Raw genomic sequence first — 19,246 nt, 5'->3', positions numbered from 1 at the left:
AAAGTAGCCACCCTTTGCCTTGATGACAGCTTTGCACAGTCTTGGCATTCTCTCAACCAGCTTCACCTGGAATGCTTTTACAACAGTCTTGAAGGAGTTCCCACATATGCTGAGCACTTGTTGGCTGCTTTTCCTTCACTCTGCAGTCCAACACATCCCAAACCATCTCAATTGGGTTGAGGTCAGGTGATTGTGGAAGCCAGGTGATTGTGGAAGCCAGGTCATCTGATGTAGCACTCCATCACTCTCCTTCTTTGTCAGATAGCCCTTACACCGCCTAGAGGTGTGTTGGGTCATTGTTCTGTTGAAAAACAAATGATAGTCCCACTGTGCGCAAAACAGATGGGATGGTGTATCGCTACAGAATGCTGTGGTAGCCATGCTGGTTAAGTGTGCCAAGAATTCTAAATACATCACTGACAATGTCACCAGCAAAGCACCATCAGACCTCCTCCTCCATGCTTCACGGTGGGAAACACACATGCAGAGATAATCCGTTCACCTACTCTGCGTCTCACAAAGACACGGCCGTTGGAACCAAACATCTCAAATTTGGACTCATCAGACCAAAGGACAGATTTCCACTGGTCTAATGTCCATTGCTCATTGTTCTTGTCCCAAGCAAGTCTCTTCTTATTGGTGTCCTTTAGTAGTGGTTTCCTTGCAGCAATTTGACCATGAAGGCCTGATTCACACTGTCTCCTCTGAACAGTTTATGTTGTGTCTGTTACTTGCAACTCTATAAAGCATTTATTTGGGCTGCAATTTCTGAGGCTGGTAACTTTAATGAACTTATCCTCTGTAACAGAGGTAACTGGGCCTTCCTTTCCTGTGGTGGTCCACATGAGAGCCAGTTTCATCATAGCGCTTGATGGTTTTCGCGACTGCACTTATAGAATCTTTTAATGCGGGAAATTTCAAGAACTTTATCTGACCTTCATGTCTTAAAGTAATGATGGACTGTAATTTCTCTTTGCTTATTTGTGCTGTTCTTGACATAATATGGACTTGGTCTTTTACCAAATAGGGCTATCTTCTGTATACCACCCCTACCTTTTCACAACACAACTGATTGGCTGAAACGCATGAAGAAGGAAAGAAGTTCCACAAATTAACTTTTAACAAGGCACACCTTTTAATTGAAACACATTCCAGGTGACTACCTCGTGAAGGCGATTGAGAGAATGCCAAGAGTGTGCAAAGCTGTCATCAAGGCAAAGGGTGACTACTTTGAAGAATCTCAAATATAAAATATATTTTGATTTGTTTAACAATTTTTTGGTAAACTACATGCTTCCATGTGTGTTATTTCATAGTTTTTAACCCTTGAATTAGTGGGTGTGTCCAAACTTTTGACTGGTACTATATGTCATAACACACAATAGGCTGACTGCGGAGGCCATTTCCCACAGTCAAAGTCCCACAATAACAGCTACAACACTAATATTTGTGGAAATTCTTTACATCTGTGTTCTGTGGGTAACACTGAGTAGACTGATACCCCATTTAATTGAACCATAATCCATAGGTAAGGCTGTACACAGTGAAATATAAGTATGCCACAAATTATTTGGGAGTTTAATACATCCACAGTGCTGTTTCAACTTATTTTTTTGCCAGGTAGCTAATTATTGTCTTTTATTGAATTTATATAACAACATTCCCAACTTGTTTAGCATTATCTAGTCCAAATATGGCATGATTCCACAATTTGCAACCAGTTGCATCACTTTCTATTAGGAACCTTTATTTTGAAGGCGACCCGCAAATTCCACTAATGTGGCTAATCCTTATTGTGGCTAGCTTCACATAGGTAGAAGTGGTTTATTGCAGGGACCTGTTTTGAATGCAGAGGAAAGTTCTACTTCAGCGTTGTCAATGTTTGCTGTCAATATGTACAGTCATGCATTTGAACCGATTTGAACAGTCAAGGCAGAAGATCTACGGTGACGGACATGGATACAACAGCTCTGGTCTATAAGATCCTCTGTGCCCATAATGGGTATTTTGAGCTGGAAGAAATGCGTGCCAACTTTAGCACGCCAGAAGATGACCTGGAGAGTGTTTTAGGGAATCAGGATATGTTTACCAGTGCTGTCTTTGAGGGAAACAAACTGATATTTGCCAAGACGAAGATGAGATTATGCAGAGACAAGGAATGTAATGGCTGCAGCAATTTACATCTGTGTATATTCTACCTTTATGGAACGTGTCGATTCAATGAAGGGTAAACCTTGTTATTACTTTGGTCAATAGGCCTTGTCAGACTCCCTAATATGCCGTTTTTTAATCATATTTCTGGGATGTCACCTATTAATTGCCTTGTTTTGAAATGTTCTATATAAAAAATGGTATTGTATTATGCAACATGTAGGCTAACTTAAATGACACGTTGTGAACAGTTGGTTGTAGTGGCAGTAGTCCGGTTAATATTGTTTGTAGATTGTTTTTCTCTCTATATAATGTGGTTCTAAATATTAAGATTTAGAGGTTGCAGTATGTATTTTGGAAACTGTAAAACGTTATTGCAATGTCATTAAGACAAACAAAATGGTGTCATTTTACTCTAGCTAAAACACGGCCATAAAAGCTGGGGCGTGTTATAAAGCAACACAGCTGTTCAATAGCCATTTTCATTTGATATTATATGCTTTCGCCAACATTTTCCCGTTAGTATTATCAATCTCAAAATGCTGTTTAAAAAAAGAAGGACAGTAGGCCTATTAGGAAACTATTGCTTTCTTTTGATAAGGACTCCATGAAAGTGCTAGCCACTGCCCTCATTCAATGCCATTTTGACTACGCTAGTACTTCCTGGTTTCGGGGCTTATCGACATTTATGAAGGGGATGCTACCAGATAGCCCAGAATAAACGGATCAGGGTAGTATTAAAGGTGAGTCCACGTACTCACATAGGCAGGAGCTGCTTTCAGGAATTTAACTGGAGGATAGGGTGTCCCAGATTAGACTAGGTTTGGTTTACAGGAGTATTTATGGTCGTGTTGGGATGCACACAATCACAGCACCAGGTGAGGTGTTCCTGGTGTGTACTTATACAGGTTCAGGAGTAATGCAGGGGAAGGTATTTTCTTGTTCTGGGCAGCTTTAAACATTTAAGTAATAATATGTTTGTCTTCTGTGCCCATATGATGTAACTGCAATGAAGAGAGAGATGTTCTTCTCTGTTATTGTTTTATTATTTCACTGCCATACTGTGTTTAACTGTGTTCGATCTTGTCTAGCCATCTTGTCTCAAGGACCACAATGGAAATAAGTCCCAGACTTTGTGTGTTATCCTCTGATTTTGCTCATGTGCATGTATGGCTTTTTCAAGTTTTATGTGTGCTTGTTTTTTAAAATGGTCCAATTTAATAAACTAAACAAAACTTTGATTTTCAGACAACGGTGCCACTTCTGTCATGAGCTGACGTCAGAATACAACATCAGAGTCCTGAGAGAGCATCACCTGGAGAAATTGGACAAGAGGGAGCTGTGTATATTACTACTGCAGAATGACAACACCCTCTTACCCCCAGTAAGCTCGTATTTTCAGGCTCCTTGCAACTTAGTGGAAGCAATTTAAAAGCACACACACAAACATACTTTCAGAAGATAAATTATGTTATATTCTTACTTGGAATTTAAAAAAAATAAACATTTGTAAGTAAAATGGGTTCATACGAGAATGTACTAATGCATCTTAAATGCATGACAAAACATATTTTTGAGCTGGACATGGGCCGGGTTGGTAACCAACTGGCAGTGTTTTCTTTACTTCATTCTCTTGAGTCTTGTTCATATTTACATCATAATATAATTACCTAATACTGTATATCCTCTAAATTGAGCATGTAGATATCCAGAGTAAAGAAATGTGATTTCCATTTAATACATTTGATGTGCACCTACTAGGAGTGGTCTGTGTTTGTCTCCAGGTTTGCTTCACATACAACAAAGGTAGTGGAGAGTACGGATACTGTCCTGACAAGGAGAAATGCAGAAGACTCCACGTCTGTCAGCGCTACATTACAGGAACCTGTGCTGCAGATGTGGACTGTGACAGGTCTCACGACTTCTACGAGCCCCACCCGCTCAACACCCTACAGCAGAGGGGAGTACCTAATGAACTGGTGGCATCCATGTTGTACACCTACCGCAACAACCAGGCCATTCAGTATGAGGAAGGCTCTAGACCTGTGTGTCATCCTCCTCCACCACCACCACCCCCACCCCCACAAACATATCTCCCGGCCCCCAATGTTGTCCAAAGAGAGACCCACTACATCCACTTGCAGCCAATCATAGTACACTCACAAGTGACCCCTTCAATGCTCTGCAATTTCAAGTTAAAATCACGTCCCTTTGTCCAGACCAAATCCAAGAGCCATACTAAGCCATCATCAGCTTCACACCAATCAAAACCCTCTAAACCACCTACACCAGCTCCACACCAATCAAAATCCACGAAACCACCTTCACCAGCTCCACACCAATCAAAATCCTCTAAAGGCCCTCCACCAACTCCACAGCAATCAAAATCCTCTAAAGCGCCTCCACCAACTCCACAGCAATCAAAATCCTCTAAAGCGCCTCCACCAACTCCACAGCAATCAAAATCCTCTAAACCGCCTCCACCAACTCCACAGCAATCAAAATCCTCTAAACCGCCTCCACCAACTCCACAGCAATCAAAATCCTCTAAACCGCCTCCACCAACTCCACAGCAATCAAAATCCTCTAAACCGTCTCCACCAACTCCACAGCAATCAAAATCCTCTAAACCGCATCCACCAGCTCCACACAAATCAAAATCCTCTCAACCAGCTCCACATCAACCAAAAACAACCAAAGCTCCTCCATCAGCCAGGCGAAGATGAATTTTTGTCAACCCAGATGTAAAAAAAATGTAATAATAATCCACATGTCCTGTTGCTTCAGGATTGTTTTCCTGCTGTGAAGAAACTGGTCAAATTAAGATCCTACATCAGTATCATACTGACAAGATATACAGTACGTACATGGGTCAGGATTTGAACCCTTGGGGGTAGGAGAAAACTGAGACTGTTTGACAGGAGCATTATCTCTCTGCACCACCCCTAAGCCTTGCTTGTTAGAATTTTATGATATCTTGATAGTTACATGTGTTTCCTAGAATACATCAGAAGAGAGCAGCCTTGGCTGGATTTTAATTCACAACATTTGCGCTTCTAATATGTATTTTATCAACTTTCTAATATAGAAATGAAGAAAGTGTTTATTGTGCAAAATCCTTATGTTTTGTGACTGACATACTTCATATCTCAAGGCTGTAGCCTGACAGAATTTCAAAAGAAACAAAGAGAAAAGTATTATTTCTCTACTGTGCAGTGACCATTCCTCTCTGCCACCATAGCACTTGAAATGGAGGTCATACATTTGGACACCACAGAAACACTTTTTATATACAGTACAAATAGTATATGAAGTCAGATGCATATCACCTGATCAGGGGTTGCTGGGCACAAAGGATCACCTGACGAAGAGGATTAACGTGCGAGTCCTACTGTACAGACGTAGGATCTTAATTTGAGCCAGTTTTCTACAGCAGGAAAATAATCCTGCAGCAATAGGAAATGTGGATTATAATTATGGACATTTTTGTAGGGCTTGATACATTTTTCGTTTGTGCGAATCAAGTTTGAATTTTCAAATTGGAAATTAAAAAGTTTAGAAGCATTTTATTAACTCATACTCTAAGTTTGGGGCGGCAGGGTAGCCTAGTGGTTGGAGCGTTGGACTAGAAACCAACCGAGCTGACAAGGTGCAAATCTGTCGTTCTGCCCCTGAACATGCAGTTAACCCGCTGTTCCTAGGCCTTCACCAGAAATAAGAATTAGTCATTAACTGACTTGCCTAGTTAAATAAAGGATTTTAAAAAGTTTGCATTTCTTGCCAACGTGGTCTCAGAGCATTTCATATTATTCTGTACGTTATGAGGTTTCTGTGTTATGCACTATAGACCATTACCATATATATGATTGAATATTATCTGCTGTTGGCTTGTGTGGATGTATGTATGTGTTATGCAACATAACTGACTTGAAACATTGTTAAAAGTGTCAGGGCCATGGGACTTTCTCATGATGGAAAAATACAGAAGACAGGGCACATTCAGAGCGTGGGGTTGCAGAAAAAGCGGTATTTTGTTAGATAACAGGAGCCAGGTGCGAGATAACGGTATGGAGCATGAGCGCATGGATGTTCTTCACAGCAACAGTTACATCTATCAACAGAAGCGCCAAGAGGCGGAGACCCGCCTGAGCGCCTGCAATAGGCTGAGCAAGTTTAAACCACGCCCAGACTCTACTGTGAAGGGCCAACAGACGGGTTGGAACTGTCTATCACAGTATAAAGAATTCTCTGTTTTTGCCCTGCAGGTGGGACAGAGAGTCCGTATATACGAAAATTGCATTAACCACTTATTGCTTAGCTAATAAAAAATACATAGTATACAATCGGTGACTCATTGTCATATTTATCCTGATACCAGATTCGAATTGACGCAAATCTAACAACGTAAATCTGAGACACTCCATTTAGTATATGTTACGTTTCGTATGGTATGTATTCATTTGTGGATGTTCATCATCCATTTCGTGTGAAATGTTACGAATGACAATTCATATGATATGTTACGAACTGCAATTCGTACAATACGTTACAAATTGTAATGCATACAATATGTTATGAAATGCAATTCATACAATACGTTACACATTTTCCAAATATAATATATGTTACAAATTTGCAAACATATATGTTACGAATTCCAATTTGTTGTGGCTAAGGTTAGCTAGGTTGCTAGCGCTAACTTTAGCTAGGTTGCTAGCGCTAACGTTAGTTAGGCTAATGGTTAGGTTAAAGGGTTAGGGGAAAGGTTAGCTAACATGCTATGTAGTTACAAAGTAGCTAAACATTAGTATGTAGCTGCTAAAATTGTCTGTGATGAGATTCAAACACACAACTTTTGGGTTGCTAGACATTTGTGTTATTCATGCAGACCAACCACCCTCCTTTCGATTTTGCCTTAATGTAACTTCTATCTTATGTTACATTTGGTATGGTTACATGTCATACTATGTTACTTCTAGTCTATTAGACCCATTCTCAGCAACAAAAGAGTGATCAAATGAAGATGTCCTAAAATGGTAAATGTGACGTAGGGCACACACACGTGCTCCAACACATACCTTTATTGGTAAACAAACAGTCAACTTCATTAATATTGCCACTGTATTCAACCTTAACAGCAACGATTCCAAATGCGTAATGGCCAACAAACAATCCACGGCAAACAACGGCAGAATAAAAAAAATTGGGTTTGGCTGGCAGGGCCAGGCTTTTGCCGAGATACACGTCCAGGCTTTGGAGTATGATTTGTCTGAGCTTTAATAGTGGAGTTACCATCACTGTTCTGTATGAGGCACTGGGGGTAAACCTGATACTTTTCAAAAACTACGAACACATTGGGGTCTTGGATGTTGTCCACACAGCTGTCATAGAAGTTTCTTTAGGAGGTGGTTTCACATAGCTGAAGTTTCCCTCAGTGTAGTCTCCCACCAGCACATGACAAACAAACATGGACCTTGCTCCTGACTGTCTGGTGTAGCCGTGGGAGAACTTAGCATCCCTTACAGTAACTTGTTTTTAGCTCCAATATGATCTATGATGTTCACAGACATAGGCAAGCACATTTTCTGTGCCAATTCAATAGTTATTCATCTGAATTCATGGAAATATTGCATATACACTGTAGTGGCATCCCACCTTTTCCGTAGGCAGTTCTATTTGCTCCACATAGTCTCCAGTCAATGTTGTCTCTGCAAATACTGTCAACATCTTGAGTCAATCACCCCAAAAAACTTTCTCATTGATGCTTCTTCCTGAGGATTTGATAATCTGAGCATGAATGGACCTATTTCAGTGTGGAATCATTTACAATTAGTAAGACTAACAAAGGTGCCATTCAAATGGTAAATTCCATTAGAAGCTGTTCAATAAATGAATATTGATATAACTATCTCTTTAAGAAATCTACAGTGTATCAATTCTTTTGGCCAGAGTTTAGCACTCTCCCAACAGTGGGTTTGTGAACCCCCACTGTCATTTTCTCAAATGTTCTTGTGTACAGCTTTGTATTGCTTTGACCTTGAACACGTTACTCTCTGATGAAAACATATTTATGACAGCAAGGCCATTCTGGCACTCTTACATACTCTTATTAGATGTGCTTGCTGATTTTTTTTATTTTTATTTGCCTTCCCCTGCCATCTGTAGTGCCAAAACCGTAAAAGCTACCAACACCAAACCAACTTTAAAATGTGCATGCTGACTGTCTTAATTTTGCTTGAAAACAACTTTTGGATACTACTTATACTTTCCACACTACAACCATATTTGCAAGAATTCCAATTTTTCAATGGCCATTGGATTGAATGAGGAAAATTGTGGTCACTACTAGTTTTCAACTGTTTAAAATAGAAATACCATTCAAACTTTAAAACGTGCAGACCAGGCTTGAATAGTGTGCTTGTGTACAGCTTTTTGATACCGTTTATACTTTAACTATAACCATTTAAAGTTTGCATAAACACTCCAAAGGCTTAAATGTGAAGTATTTGGATTAGCCACTGCTCTTGAATCCTTAAAGATGCAAACACCAAACCAACTTTGACATGTACAGACTGACTCAACTTAGATTGTTGATGCTTTTTGTACTTTTTGAAATATAACCATATCAATTAGCATAAAACCTCCGTAGACTTCAATGGTCAAATTTGGAATTGCCAATGTTCTTGAACCATTTAAAAATGAACCAATGTTAAAATGTGCAGCTTGTCAATAGATCAGGTTGATTATATTTAGACTTTATAAACTGTAAAACTTTTTTTATCACCAATCATTTTATTTTATTTTGGTAAGATTACATTTTTTATTTTGGTCTTGACATAGGCTGCAGTCCAAACATGTAATTTTTACCCCCTCAGCTCTCGCGCTAGCCACTTTCCCTCAGGAGAATCGCCATCAAAACCGGATGCAGTGCAGTTTGATTGCCATCTTAAGTGGAGGTCTAATTCACAAACATTGCCCCCTCTACCCTCGATTTAGCTAGAGGGAGCAAGTGAAGAACTTTGATCACTTGTGGGGTTAATATGACCCACAATTCAGTGAAAACTGTAGTCACGTGTCAAAGTCCGGTGACCGCGAAGGGTCCAACTTAATCAACATGGCTGAATTTTTGCCATTTGTGAGCTTGACAATAGCTTACTAAAAATATATACTGTATATAGATTAAATTGATTTTAGCATTGGCAAATAGGAATGATGCTCAAATTGGCTTAGTCTCATTGTGAGGAGCCTATAAAAAGTAGCTAGCTTCATATACATATAAATTAATAAATAAATTACATAACTATAAAACTAGCTAGCCAGCTATGGGTAACTGTATACCCTGATGAAGACAGCATGTCTGTCGAAATGTTGGATATTAGGTTTTTAAATGATTGCATTTGAGCTAGAGTGTGTGGCTCTCCTTTTAATGTTTTAACTGTAGCTAGCTACCTGACAGGAGTGACGGGGAGCTACATTAGCTTGCTAGGGGCATTAATAGCTTTAGGTTGGTTGTTTTTATGCTCAACTTCTCTCCCTACTTTGATACTATTTTATACTTTTCAACAATAAGCATTTCAAATTTGCATTAAAACTCCATAGATTAGAGTAGTACACTTTTAATTTCAGATGAGCGGGGCCTCCTGAGTCGCGCAATGGTCACTACAGATCCGGGTTTGATCCCAGGCTGTGTCGCAGCTGGACGCGACCAGGAGACCCATGAGGCGGCGCACATTTGGCCCTGCGTCGTCTGGATTAGGGGAGGGTGTCACGCCCTGGTCGAAGTATAAATGAAAATAAACATAGTGAAGTCTATGGCTGTCTGAAGTGGTTCTCAATCAGAGGCAGGTGTTTATCGTTGTCTCTGATTGGGAACCATATTTAGGCAGCCATATTCTTTGGGTGTTTCGTGGGTGATTGTCCTTAGTGTCCTCTGTGTTAGTTTGCACCAGTTTAGGCTGTTTCGGTTTTCACATTACGTTTATTGTTTTTGTATTGATTCGTGTTTACGTTGTTTTATTAAACATGAATCTCAATAGCCACGCCGCATTTTGGTCCGACTCTCCTTCTACCAAAGAAAGCCATTACAGAGGGTTTGGCTGGCTGGGAAGTCCTTGTCCCATCACGCTCTAGCGACTCCTTGTGGTGACAGGGCTCATGTATGCTGACTTCATCGCCAGCTGTAATGTGTTTCCTCCGACACATTTGTGCAGCTGGCTTCTGGGTTAAACGAGCACGTGTCAAGAAGCAGTGATGCTTAGCTGGGTCGTGTTTCGGAGGACACATGGCTCTCGGCCATGGCCTCTCCCGAGTCTGTACGGGAGTTGCAGCGATGGGACAAGACTGTAACTACCAACTGGGGAGAAAAAGAGAAAAATTAGAGAGAATTCCAGATGAGCAGACTGACTCAACATAGATTGCTTCAATAAAGCGTTACAGTACTATTTAGTGCTAATACTACAACTATTGCAGTAAACCTCTACTACTACCACCACCACTAGTGTTGCAGACGCTACTGATACTACCATTACTACTAGCCCACTATAACCCACTATAATAACTCCACACCTACAAATCACCCCAAAATAGATCACTATAACTAACCCATAGCCTATTGTCATGAATGAACCTGGTCATTGTGACCTGATAACTCCTCCAGCCCCAACCGGACTGTTAATACTGAAACAAAGAAGCAGAAAAAATACTGAAACAAAGAAGCAGAAAAAGAGGAACCAACAGCAAGCTGCTGAAGAGGCAGGGAGGAAGTGGCGGGTGCGGGTAGACTACAGATGTTCCACTGCCGGAGGGCGGAAGTTGATCTTACATAGCGTCACACTCGTCGAACTCAAACCCTGAGTTAGAGCCACAGGTTGGCGGCACCTTAATTGGGGAGATTGGGCTGGTGGCAATGGCTGGAGCGGAATTGGTGGAATGTTATAAAATACATCAAACTCATGGTTTCCATGTGTTTGATGCCATTCCATTAGCTCGGTTCTGTCGATTATTATGAGCCGCTCAGCAGCCTCCTGTGGTTAGAGCTGGTGGAGCTGCCGAATGGCACGTGGGCGTTGAATTAGATGTCACCGTGGATCATCGTCATATGTGAAGAAGACAATGTGTTACCTAACTCTGTTTAGACATCACGTGTAAAGGAGACAACGTCTTGTATGCCTGTAATTAAGAAAGGCATGGGCAAAATGTATAAATAGCAAAGTAAGAGATAGGGAAAGGGCAGATGCTGGGGCAGACAGAGCAGGAGCAGATTGATTTGTCAGAAGCTTGAAGATTTTGGTTAAGCCCTTTCCTGCAGTCGAATTACCTAGTGGCTTAATGGGTCGAATGTTAATATTTTTCATAATTAATAAACATTTTTAAATACCTGACGAAAATCCGGTGTTTCTATGTCTATGTTTCTACAGTGTTGTTTCAGTCTTCTGGGCTCTGCCCCACCTGCCCTAAATGACAGGTCACCTCTGGGAAAGAGTAAGCTAACATCTGTGGGCAAGCAGGGATAGACCAAGATGGGTGACCCGGTTGTTTTGAGTGGAGCTTAGCGCTCTCTTTTTGAAAACAACTAGTTGTCGGAAGACCCCTCACCGGGAAATACATTTATACCACGGGATAATCCAGGCCTACAACAATTAGTAAGAGTTGACCCACCCTTTGTGGTTAGTTGAAGATCCACAGGCAATAATTGCCCACGTGGGAATGAACCTTAGTAGGGATGTTTTGGAGACAGCCCACAGCACTATGAAAACGTTATTACTACCATTACTACTATCTTATAAATGTTTTATTTAACCTTTATTTAACTGCTACTACCATTACTACTGCCGTCACTACCACTACTATTTCACCACCATAAATACTTTAAGATATTTACTACAGGAAATGTAATTGTCTAGTTATTATTTGCCTTCTTCCAACTGCTCTTGTGCTTAAACTGCTTTGGCTATCAACACTAAACCAATTTAAGAATGTGCAGACAGACCGGTGTTCAGGTTGCTATTTAGACTTTTTTGTATTAAAACCATATTTGCATAAAAACCAGTGCACGTCAATGGCCATAGACTTGAATTGAGAAAAATGAATAAACCCGCACACTGCTCTTGCCAGTATCACCGCTCTTTTTTAAAGCTTTACATATCGGCCTCAAGGCCTTCGTCAGAGCTTTTGTGAGTGTTTACAACTTGCACCCCTATGTAGACACTGCTCCGCCCACATCTATCCAATGTGCTGCTTGGGTTTGAAGTCTAGCGAAAACAAGCAAGTGTTACCAAATATAACAATGTGCACCTCACAAGTATTCCGATAAAGTGTGCACATAAAACGCTCCGAACACGTCTCCAAAACCCCAATGAGGACATCGACCCACCAAGCAAGCCTTCACAAATCATTGGGCACAGTGCAAGAAAAAAATTCAGAGCAGTCTGAAGTGGTGGCATTAATTCATGTTCACATTTACATAATAACATGCATGGGCATTTCATCATTAAGACCTTCTGGGACTAATGTCTGGAGGGTGAAAAAAATATATATATTTTGTTCAGAGTATTATTTATATAACCTCCCGTGTCTGATATCTTGACATTCTCTATGCCACAAAATCTAAAGGTATGAATGTACTGCGATTGAATAATCCCTGTTTGAGAGGACGAGAGGTTTTACCTACAAAATACAGCCCACGTGGACATGTAATCATGTAGGTAACATGGGTGTTGGAGCACGTAATAATGTAATTTATTTGGAACCGTTTTCATGTATGTGAGTGGCAGAAATATTCACACTTCATCTTGTTGCGCAACCTCTGCATTTATAGCTACCATTCAGGAGTGGGCGTAATGGAGCCGGGCTCATTTTATTTTGTGGCTGGTTGTTGGCATGGACCAATTTGTCCCGTAATTTGCGACCTCTGGTGGGTTTCTTAATTAAATTAATCTGGCAAAACTGGGTCCATGCCAGTGTTCCTTGCATCTACCACTTTGCACGAGTTCAAAGTATATGTGGTGGTTAACATTACAGAGCGTTCTTTAGCGCTAGTTGGTCTTTTTTTTTTTGTAGAAATTAATCTCGTGTTTTCCCTAATACCAAAATAAGAGCTTCATCCACACATTGTGTAGCCTCTTCTTAGAAATCTATTGCGCTTCTCCGCTGCTTTTCGTAGATAGTCCTCATGGGAGCGGGACGTGGGTCATTCTGGGGCTCAGGTAATATTTTAGTCCCTCTGACTTTTTATAATGTATTTCAAGTATTGGGTCACCAAAATGAAATGTTAAAATATTTTGTATATACATTTAAATGTTCAGTATAATGAATTTAAATACATATATAATTAATTTCAACTTTATTATTAAAAAAATCGCATTTTTTTACTGACACTAAGAATTGTGTCATGTCCCCCAGGCGTTTCACTTAATTTTTAATTGGGAAATTAATATTAAAATGTGCACATAATTAATAACTTTGGCCATTACTTTAAACATATATATTTGTGTTATTTTGTTGAGAAAGTATTTTTATCAAATAAATGCATGATTATTGATTAAAATCACACAATTTAGCTCTGTCCCTCAATCTTCACTCAATCCCGTCACGGCAAACAAACTCCGCTAATAAAAATTGTCAGTCCACCCTTATGTGCCATCAATAACAGGAAGTGACATCATTCAACACTTTTCAACTGCATGGTACAGAAACAGGCAAGTAATCACATTATTTTATGTCTGTATTTAACATTTTAAAAATTAAAGTCAGGTGGGGGATCGTCGAGCTGACCAACTCAACCCTGTTACATGAAATAAAGATGGAAACTATTATACTTTAACCCATAAAAATATACAATCTATTAATTCCATGCACACCATGTGATCTCCTGTCATTCACCACATGAGGAGCAGAGGCCAAAACTCAACCTGTCATACTCAACCCCATCACATATTTCATTGTAAAGGGTTGTAAACCTGTGACAGGGTTGAGTTATTGACTTTATTTATGAATGTTGCTGGCTCCTCCAGAACAGCCAGCCAATGAGGAAAATCCACAACCTGTGGACGAAATCCAGTGGGGAAATCCAGGTGTTCTTGGGCAGTGGTGTGTAGTGGAATATGATGATGACCTTTTTCCAGGCTTCATCCTCTGCACGGATGAAATGAGTGTACAAGTGAAATGTATGCATCACGTAGGACCAAACAGATTTTTCTGGCCTCGACATCCCGCCATGTAGAGGTTGAGAGAGATGTGTGGGCCAGACTCTCAGGAAGAAAACCATGAATGAATGAATATGGTGCTCCCGAGAAGAAGCATAGTCATGCTGACACTAGTGCTGTAGTTACAGCTGTTCTAGCATTCTAAATGCCCTTGGAAAATGTTCATACAGTTTGATGACACGATCTTTTCTGAGGTGTTTTCATTTGTTTCAATATTTACTGCAGTTTGGTTAATAAAACCCAAATTATTCTAAATATATCTAATGTCCTTATTACATGGTTGCATACAATGAAATGCAATGCTTTGGGGTAAATCTTGGAGGGATTTTTGATAGTAAACTAAACTAGTTTATATGGAAACCGATGCCTCTTCAACCCCGTTACAGTATTCAACCGTCACCCTAGTCTAAACCCCCTCACATGACAATATTTGTTAAATAAAATGGCAAAGATGAATAAATATTAATTGAATGTTTTCTGAGCTCAGTCTGAAATATTAAGGACAATCTCAAGATTAGATTCATGTTCAAATTCTCAATTGAAAGCATTGTTTTATTTACATGATGAGCCTGCTGACACATAATGTGTATATTTCAGGGTTTAATATAGCAGAATTCTGAGATTTTACATATATTTTATATTTATACTAATTTAATTGGTTTGGGGGGACACATGAGCATTAGGTAAATGTTGATTTTAGAACAAGTATCTTTTATGATCATAGTCAGACAAATTCCATATTGTCTGTGACTGGGTTGAAAATAAAAACTTTTTTTTCCCACCATTATTTAACCAGGTAGGCTAGTTGAGAACAAGTTCTCATTTACAACTGCGACCTGGCCAAGATAAAGCAAAGCAGGGAGACACAAACAACAACACAGAGTTACACATGGAATAAACAAACATACAGTCAATAATACAATAGAAAAAGTCTATATACAGTGAGTGCAAATGAGGTAGGATAAGGAAGGTAAAGAAGTAAATAGGCCATGGTGGCAAAATAATTACAATATAGCAATTAAACACTGGAGTGATAGATGTGCAGAAGATGCGTGTGCAAGTAGAGATACTGGGGTGCAAAGGAGCAAAATAAATCAAATAAATAACAGTATGGGGATGAGGTAGTTTGATGGGCTATTTACACATGGGCTGCAGTGATCTGCAGTGCAGTGATCTGTCTATTTTACCTCTGACAGCTGGTGCTTAAAGTTAGTAAGCGAGATATGAGTCTCCAGCTTCAGTGATTTTTGCAGTTCGTTCCAGTCATTGGCAGCAGAGAACTGTAAGGAAAGGCGGCCAAAAGAGGAATTGGCTTTGGGGTTGACCAGTGAAATATACCTTCTGGAGCGTGTGCTACGGGTGGGTGCTGCTATGGTGACCAGTGAGCTGAGATAAGGCGGGGCTTTACCTAGCAAGGACTTATGAAGCAAGGGCCTGCCAACGAGAGCGTACAGGTCACAATGGTGGTATATGGGGCTTTGGTGACAAAACGGATGACACTGTGATAGATTGCATCCAATTTGCTGTGTTTACTATTTTGTAGTTGACATCGCCAAAGTCGAGGATCGGTAGGATAGTACGTTTTAGGAGAGTATGTTTGGCAGCATGAGGGTAATTTGGTGTCCATATCAGACAAAAATGGAGGGCTTTAATGCCTGAGGTGGCAACATTTGTATTCTTTGATGTTTAATATGTATTTAATGTTGTGGGGTGTTCAGAAAATGCATTTATTCTAGTAAAAAATAAGAAGTTTATTTACAAACAAACATTACCGCAGCCCAAGAATAACCCATATATGGCGCAGTCTTCTTGCTTCTTGGATGTCCTCTTTTTAATGGCTCAGGGTGGAAGCTGTAAGGGGACACAACTGAATGCGTTCAACTGAAATGTGTCTTCCGCATTTAACCCAATCTGTCTGAATCAGACTATTTATGTCATTTATTTCTGTACAGAGTTGTAACTTAGCGGCACTTGTGTTTGCAAGTCAGAGGATTTGAGATCACTAACCGGTAAGGACTTGTGAGAAAGTTAGCAATACTGTTAAGCAAGCAGTTACTGTACCTTGTTGAGAGCAGCGTCCAAAGATGAAGTCATGACAAATGTCTTTTTTTTTCTGTGGTGAATGTAAGATTTCACATTTAATTTGACATTAGGTTATAAAGTAAGCTGGTCATTTATTTGAAGACCACATTAAACCACAATGCAGCAATACAGTTAAATAAACAAAGCATGACATTGTAAACTTTTAACAGTTATCTGAGTGGCCAATAAGGTCAACATAAAGGTTTATGCAGTATTTCACAATAATAATGATTCTGTAAATCTGTGCATTGCATTACCTCATGTAAAAAATGTAATATTATTTACATCATTACCAAAGTTGGGCGCATTTGCTGAACCTTCCATGATTTTGAAAAATTGCAAACTCTGTTGGTAAATCTTGGTCCACATCCTCCATCGTAGGATAAACACGTATAGACATACTGTGTATAGAGAGACAAGAAGAACAACAACGACAACAGACTTCACTCCTCCCGCAGCCGTTGCATAGGCCTATAATGCTGATAGGCTATAGTCTAATTTACTTTCACATTCCCACTCCAGCCTACTATTACAGGTTAGGGTAGCTTATTCATCTACACTCTTAAAAATAAAGGTTCCAGTTGGAATGTTTTTCAGAGCGATACCAAAACCTTAAATGGGATGGTTCTTTGAAGAACCGTACACAAATCAATATAAGGTTCTACAAGAAACATGATGGTTCTTTACCGAACTGCATTGATAAATGCAATTAGGTGTTGTTTTAATGCTGTAGGGAGTTGAGCCATATTTTCATATTTCCCAGTGTGCCTTCCAAGTGAATTTTAGAGTTGCCAGTATCACTTATGACTGTTTGCTAGTGACAGAGACATGGTTGTTACATTCATTCCTGTTCAGTCCTGTGACCTTCACCAAGTGAGATCTTAAGTGAAAATGATATTTTATTAATCAGTTCCGTTTAGATCCCCCCCACATACAACTCTTTTAGCTCTGGAGTGGATGCTATTTTACTTTCTGTGGGGAAGCAAGTGGGAGAGGCTGAGGAGGGAGGTGGTTAAGAGGCCCAGGTCCAAGGGGGGGAAAGTCTTGTCTGACGTCTACTTGTTCTTGGGCAGCTGCTACACAGCATGACATCTCACTCTTGCCAACTCCCCGGTCAACAACAAGACCCAGGCCCTTGCACGGTTCTGGCTGGGATCATACCTCAGGACTAGGGCTGATCCCAGTTGACATGCAAGCCCCAGTCTCTTTCCTGCTCCCCACACACTATGTCCAGCTCCAAAAGTTTTAAAAACATTTTAAACTGGAAAAACAGGCAATCACGGTTTTAACTAAACACAGCTCTCTTCTCTCCCTCTTGTGCAGGAGTGGGAACCAGTGTATCGAGTGTGCGGGCTTGCTATAGGCGAGCCCACAACGGTTTGGTGCAACGTGGCCCATCCTGTTCTGCTGAATCGGCAACGGGACCTGTCCTGGATGGTCGCCCACAAGATCCTCCCGGTCAGGGCCGTTATGCACTCCCGGGGCATGGCGAGGACATCCGCATGCCCCAGACCAGGTTGCGGCCAAGATGAGTCGGTGAGGCACTTGCTCTGGGAGTGCAGAGCCGCCAGGGACCTGTGGAAGGAAGCAGGCCCCCTGATCTCCCCGTGTCTGCCAGCAGGGGAGGACCTAATGCCCCAGCTCGTGCTGTATGGGGTGGGCCGAAAGGCTTATTCCACCGAAGGCCTTCACCAAGCGCTGGCCTACACTCACATGTCTGAAGGATGCACTGCGGTCCTCCCGCAACCTGCTGGTAGACCACCCCCAGGCAGTGGCCATGGTAGCCACGGAAGCCCTGGGGTGGTACAGAAGAAATGGGGCCTCGACCCCAGGCGAAGGGTCACCCACAACACCCAAGGTCCCGGCGGCCACGGCACCAAGGGCGATGCCCCTAGGGGAGGGATCTGCTCTGGGCCCCGAAGGACAGGACGGTAATTGATTCAGAAGAGCAGGAGGAGGCGAGTTTGATAAGGACTCACCCTGTTCCTGTACAAAGGACGGAAGACAGCTTTTTAACATGTTTTCCATATCTTAAAAATATTTTACCTTTGTTAAATAATTTGTGCACATTTTAAAAGGCTTTTACAAGAAAATGTACTTTTATTGATGGTTGTTTTATTGTTTTATTGTACTTTTTAACAAATATAAATGTAATATTAAAATGCTGTTTTTTGTGCCTTTATTTATTTTTTTATGTGTAAAAATGATGTATAAATATATGAGCTGTTTTTAAGGAAGTTTATAAATAAAAACTTTCCAAAACAAATACAAATAATAATAATTAAAATACTATTATTTTGAAGGCCTCATTTAACCCTAGTACAGTGGCCTGAAACTCATCACATCCAGCCTGCAAGTCACATTATGCTGGCTTTCAAAGTGATGTGTAATTCCTATTGGAATCCAGCCAAGTATATCCAACATTTTACATTTTACATTTTTATTCACCCCTAACCTATATTCAGAATGAATGCCAGGGTTGGGAATACTAAGTTATGAGACTACCTAACACTTCTAAACGGGAACAACCATTAACAGTTGCAAAAAGTCCAAGTAATAGATTGGATTAGCTAAGAAAAAAGTGTTATTTATAATTGGGGTAGCATAAGATTAATTAATCAATCAATTACATCCAAAAAACATAGATATTGGAAGATAAAATAAAAAGTCTACCTGCAATAGAGCATGCTGGGAAATATAATGATTGGCCTGGTTTTGGTTCAAGTCTGGTTATTAACACCAACACGGGGGATAATTTACACCACTGGGTGTTCATTTAACTCTTTAGTGTTAATTTAACTCCTGAATCA

At 40.4% G+C, this 19,246-nt stretch overlaps 1 protein-coding gene across 1 annotated transcript; it reads left to right on the top strand.

Annotated features, from left to right (window-relative positions):
• Positions 1 to 1,748: 1,748 nt before the first annotated feature.
• LOC110499972 (uncharacterized) lies at positions 1,749 to 6,494 on the top strand. The gene is made up of 3 exons (XM_021577054.3): positions 1,749 to 2,227; positions 3,400 to 3,535; positions 3,936 to 6,494. Exons 1-3 carry the CDS (start codon positions 1,956 to 1,958, stop codon positions 4,875 to 4,877), a joined length of 1,350 nt encoding a protein of 449 aa, XP_021432729.2. The 5' UTR covers positions 1,749 to 1,955; the 3' UTR covers positions 4,878 to 6,494.
• Positions 6,495 to 19,246: the final 12,752 nt, after the last annotated feature.

The sequence above is a fragment of the Oncorhynchus mykiss genome, chromosome 21, assembly GCF_057628025.1.
Source record: "Oncorhynchus mykiss isolate SJ-2025 chromosome 21, ASM5762802v1, whole genome shotgun sequence".
Taxonomy (NCBI): Eukaryota; Metazoa; Chordata; class Actinopteri; order Salmoniformes; family Salmonidae; genus Oncorhynchus; species Oncorhynchus mykiss.
Note: the sequence above shows the minus strand (reverse complement) of the source record. Positions and strands in the feature narration are given on the sequence as shown.